Source organism: Prinia subflava, chromosome 4 (genome assembly GCF_021018805.1).
Source record: "Prinia subflava isolate CZ2003 ecotype Zambia chromosome 4, Cam_Psub_1.2, whole genome shotgun sequence".
Taxonomy (NCBI): domain Eukaryota; kingdom Metazoa; phylum Chordata; class Aves; order Passeriformes; family Cisticolidae; genus Prinia; species Prinia subflava.
The window spans coordinates 12,907,673-12,912,704 of NC_086250.1; the positions used below are offsets into that span (position 1 = coordinate 12,907,673).

The window sequence follows — 5,032 nt, forward strand, 5'->3', positions numbered from 1 at the left end:
ATGGCCACGGCACAAAGACTTCTCATCACTATGTCCTGCGGCGCCAGCGCTCACCGGACGTTGCCTGCGTTCCTTCTGCTGGGTTTGCTAGCCGGGATTGCTGCCACGCACCCCGTTGTAAGCAGAACTAATGGCACATTGCTGGAGAGAGGATGGCAATCTCTGCTGTCCAGGTCCATGGCTGGGATGTCAGGGGAGAAGGCAGATGTGAACTGGGAGAGTGACTATTTGCTAGGAATCAAGAGGCAGCGGAGGCTTTACTGCAACGTGGGCATCGGGTTTCACCTTCAAATCCTCCCAGACGGAAGGATAAGCGGAGTTCACAATGAAAACCAATACAGTGAGTTGCATCCAGAAATGAAATAGAATAGATGTCACTTAATTGCTGTGAACTCTAGTAATTACCCTCCACAGAGTGCAAATGTTATGATTTGATATTATTAATCTGTGCTGCAACTGTTGCCTTTTAAAAGTCTCTGGGATCAATAAACATGAGAACCCTTCAGGCTGAAACGTAGCACAAAATGCTTAGACAAATTTAGATAGAATTTATTTTTACCTGCTTTGCTGCACAGATGAGAAAAGACAAACCAGGTTGAAAATTGACTCTCTGCTGCATTTTCTTGCTCCCACCTTCTCATTTCCCTTTTGAATGCAGGAGGTTTTTGCTGGGTCCAGAGGGCCAAAGCATGATTCTTGAATCCCAGCTGACCAGTATTTTTGGGACACTCAATGTGTCCTATGGAAGGGGTTTGCTGGTCCTGGTTTGCTCATGCTTGTGGGTGCTGTTCTGTTACCCTAAGAATTAAGGAAAGCATTAGTCATGTGGATTTGAATTTCCTGTAGAGGGCAGTTGCTAAAACCTTTTACAGCAGATGGCATGAGTGACTTCAAAATGCAAGCCACACTTCTTTAAGGCTGAGTAAAAAACCTTTTGTAAGTATAGCCTGTTACATAAAAATAATTTTCCTATTGAAAAGGTCTGGAGTTTGACAGATCAAAAGAGTCTGATAGAGCAAAAGGCTTATATAGAATGTGATTACAATTCTAGAATAATTCTTTTCAAATCCTGTGACATGTAGAAAAACCCAAGATCATCTCTGTGTGTATATTTATTTTGCTGCATTAGGGATGTAATTCTTATAAAGTATATATGACAAGTTTGTTAGAGTTTTAAAAAAAAGATATCTGAATCGCCTTCCATTAGCTCTAGATTCTGTGATAACACTCCTATTAAACTTAATGTTTTTCAGGTCTCTTTGAAATATCCACTGTAGAAAGAGGTGTTGTAAGTCTGCTTGGTGTGAAAAGTGCTCTCTTCATTGCAATGAACAGCAGGGGCAGGTTGTATGGGACGGTAAGTACAAGTGCAAGTAGTTTTTCAGTTTAAACAAAAAGGGTTTGAAGTGGTTTGTTTTGATTTAGTGTTTTGCTTTGTTTGTTTTGGTTTAGTTTGTTTTGGTTTTGTTTGTTTCAGTCTTTTCCTTATGGAAATCTCTGATTACAAGCAGAGAAAATAGCCCTGGTGTTACAGGGAGCCTGCCCAGCCTGCTGTCATCAGTGCTATTTAATGCAACGAGCAGCGTGGCTGTTTCAGGGCTGGGGTTTTAAAGCTTCCCTGTAAGACTGTACAGGGGACACCTTAGGAAAATGAACATATTCTTCAGGTAGTCCAGATTAATTAGATGGCTTCTTCTAAGGTCACAGGGCTGCAAACACATTGTAGCAAAGCTGAGCCCAGTTGATTCCATCCTGCATTGTATTGTGTGTAGGAGAGGCACAATTATAGCTATTTCCAACAGCTACCCTTAGTGAAATAATGACCACATGCTCCCTCCTACCAAAAACAACCACACCATCAAGAATAAATAGGAAGGCTACCCTACAAGGTCAACATGTGTGGCTGGGGTTATTTTAATGATCAGTTTTGTGAGATCAGTTGCAAAGGGTGAGAAAATAATAATAACTATTAATGATGGTATGCAAATCATACTGAAACACCGTCATCCTCATCTACCTAAATGCTATCTAAATGCAGTTTAACCTCTGAAATGTGAGCAACACATCTCCAGTCTCAACATCCAGCAGAAAAAGTGCTTGTTAGGAGGTGCATTTGAAAGAGCTGGCTCTGGGCAAGAGGCAAAATCAGCCTATCTCAAAGTAATGAATGGCACTGGTTGTCCATTCCAGAGTCCCTTCCTTTGGAACAGCTGTAATTTCAACAAAGCATTGCAGTTGTTTAAAACAATGCCAAATGTTGTGAGGGACCTGTGGCCATTACTAACCTGACTGATTCCTTCTCACACTCATAATGACATTAAGTCACTTTAAGGTCCCACTTCAGGAATATTCTTTCAATCACAAGTGACCATAAGCACCTAAAAAGTGCCACAAGCCCAACTGCTTTACTTAGCTGGGTCTTTCTAAAGAAGTGCAGGGTCTGACTTCAGAAATCCCTTTGATTTTTTCCCCCAGTTTTCAATACAGTTTCTTTCAATACAGTTTTGTTTATCTTCAAAGACACTTTCAAAAGCTGTAAGAGATGTGCATTTTCCCTTGCATAGCACAATGCCTTAAGTTAAACTCTAACAGGCTTTGGGTGATGTTATCACACAGATGCCCAAATAGAACTGCACTGGTGGCATCTCATGTGCCAGACATTTGAAGTCAGAGAGTTATTCTGCTTTCTCTTTTAATTTCCTCTGCATTTGTCCCCTGCTCCTCTCCCAGATAACTCCCTTTCTTTGGATTTTCATGTTTAGACATGGAGAAAAATAAAACTATTTTCCCAGCTTAGAACTGGCTGCATAGTTAAATATTAGTAATGGTTTAAGAAAGAAAATATTTATTACTAATCAAATCTCTTATTCAAGAAAGCAGTTCTCCCTGGACACTGCTGTTTGGAAAAGTTCTGAAGGTTTTGACAGCCAGCTTATCACTTTTTTATAAATGATGGAACTTCTGGCAGAGGAGAGGTCTTAATTAAAGCTGTTGTTTGGGCAAGAGGGTGTGATGCTGACAGAAATCACTGTGTGCAAATAAAATTAAGAAATTCATGATTTATAATGAATTAACTCGATCTGCCACAGGAAATACACAGTCCATTATCTGGACAGGTGGCATCTGAGTTCATCTGACACCAAATTAGCACCGAGGAGGGAGATTTATTGTTGGCCGCAGTGGCTGCGGCACCACCTGTTGCACACTGCAACGAGCCCTGGTGCAAAAACGCGAGGAAGAAAAATGACCTGGGCCGTGGTGGAATATTGATTGTACCTGATTTGTATCCCCACCCCCTCCCTTTGCTGTTGCTTAGGCTGTTTTCCAAGATGAGTGCAAATTCAAGGAAACCTTGCTGCCCAATAACTACAACGCGTATGAATCTAATGTTCACCGCGGCGCTTACATAGCCCTGAGCAAACACGGCAGGGTGAAGAGAGGAAACAAGGTTTCTCCTGCCATGACAGTGACCCACTTCTTACCAAGAATATGAGCACCAGCAGAACAGAAGATTAAATCCCAGGACAAACTGTTTCATTTTGCACATGGGGAATAACCTCCCAGGTAAAGTATTTATACTGGTCATTGAAAAAACAAAAAGAAATCTCTATTTGTATGTGTATATTTGGATAAAAATATTTGTACTAGATTCATCACATAGCATATGTAATACAATGCTGCTGCTCCTCTACTTGGTACAAATTTTACATGGCTTTGTGCCTCCTTTGGTGCTGTACAAAGAAAAATGCAAGCTGGAGTGCAAAGGAAGTTTTTGGAAGACGTAGAATGGCTGTGGGCAACCATCTAATCAATCATAGGTGATTTACTAAATATTATTTACCTCAGATAATAACCTCTTGTAGTGCGGTGTTTACATATCATGGGCCAAATCACCCGATGATTTTGCTTCACCAGAGCTTCAGGCAGTTCACTCCATCTGAATATCTGCCTGCACCCCCTCTACAGACTGAGTCCTGTGCTGTAAAGTCCTCAACCTGTTTTGACCATTAAGGTGCCAATTCCACAACTGTTTTTACTCAAGCAAACTGTTCCCAGAGCCCCTCTGTCTCTAAGGGGATTCTCCAGGGTCTCTTCACATGGACTGGTTGGCAAAATGAAGACCTACAATCAATTTCCCGTGGGAAGGGCCACAGGATATTCACGGATGGATCCCAAATGCAAAACTGATTTGGAGCTGAGGATTTTGAACAGCATTTTGTGAGCTTAGTTTAGACTTACCTCCAATATAGATGTGTACATCTTTAATATTAATATTTGTATATATATAGACATGAGATGAGTGAGTGTGCATCTATGTAATAACATAGTTTTAATGAATCAATCATCCCAGTCTCCTGATGCCCAGGTGCCTTTATATAAAAGAAAAGAAATATTTAAAGACATTCTATTTCATTTAGCCTGAATGTTGTTAATCTCTAAGAAGTAGAATTGGTCTGTGGGGTACATTTTATAAAATATAAGAAATTCATGGAAGCTTCCAGCAAAGGGTTATTTTAGAAAACTCTGTGTTGAATTTTCACTGTCTTAAGTATATTTGATTCTTCTCTATCATACCTCCCTGAGGTATGAAGGACAGAGAAAGAAGGAGGCTACACAAGCATACCTTCCCATGTTGGGACAGAGGAATTTGTGCCATAATTCCAGTTTCTGTCACTTGCAAAGCATCAGTTTCAAAGACAATACAGCAAGCTGTATGAAACACTCCTCAAAGCTCTCCTAGAAGCTGTACAAATGGCACATAACCTTGCCTTGCTATTTTGACAACCCTTTTTGAGATCACCAATGAAGCTGCATTCTCCGTGCCTTTGAAAGAGTATTTTAAGAGGCCCTAAGTCAATAGTCACTATAAATGTCAGTTACCAGAAGCCTTGGGATTCCTGCATTGGTGGCGTGCTCCTAAATTTGAAACTAGATTCAATGCAATGTCAGAGCATGAGCATTTTCAGCATAGATGGACCATGCTGCTGCAGAAGTGAATATCTGAGTGCAAGATTATCTCCCACGTCCAGCC

At 40.8% G+C, this 5,032-nt stretch overlaps 1 protein-coding gene across 1 annotated transcript; it reads left to right on the plus strand.

Moving 5' to 3' along the window:
* Window positions 1-3,493, plus strand: FGF6 (fibroblast growth factor 6). The gene is made up of 3 exons (XM_063394879.1): window positions 1-340; window positions 1,254-1,357; window positions 3,317-3,493. Exons 1-3 carry the CDS (start codon window positions 1-3, stop codon window positions 3,491-3,493), a joined length of 621 nt encoding a protein of 206 aa, XP_063250949.1.
* Window positions 3,494-5,032: the final 1,539 nt, after the last annotated feature.

Excerpts from the sequence above, each read along its gene's own strand:
- FGF6 (XM_063394879.1), top strand. The coding sequence starts at position 1 with ATGGCCACGGCACAAAGACTTCTCATCACTATGTCCTGCGGCGCCAGC. Across the intron at positions 341-1,253 it reads TCACAATGAAAACCAATACA|GTCTCTTTGAAATATCCACT; the intron begins GTGAGTTGCATC and ends AATGTTTTTCAG. Across the intron at positions 1,358-3,316 it reads GGGGCAGGTTGTATGGGACG|GCTGTTTTCCAAGATGAGTG; the intron begins GTAAGTACAAGT and ends GCTGTTGCTTAG.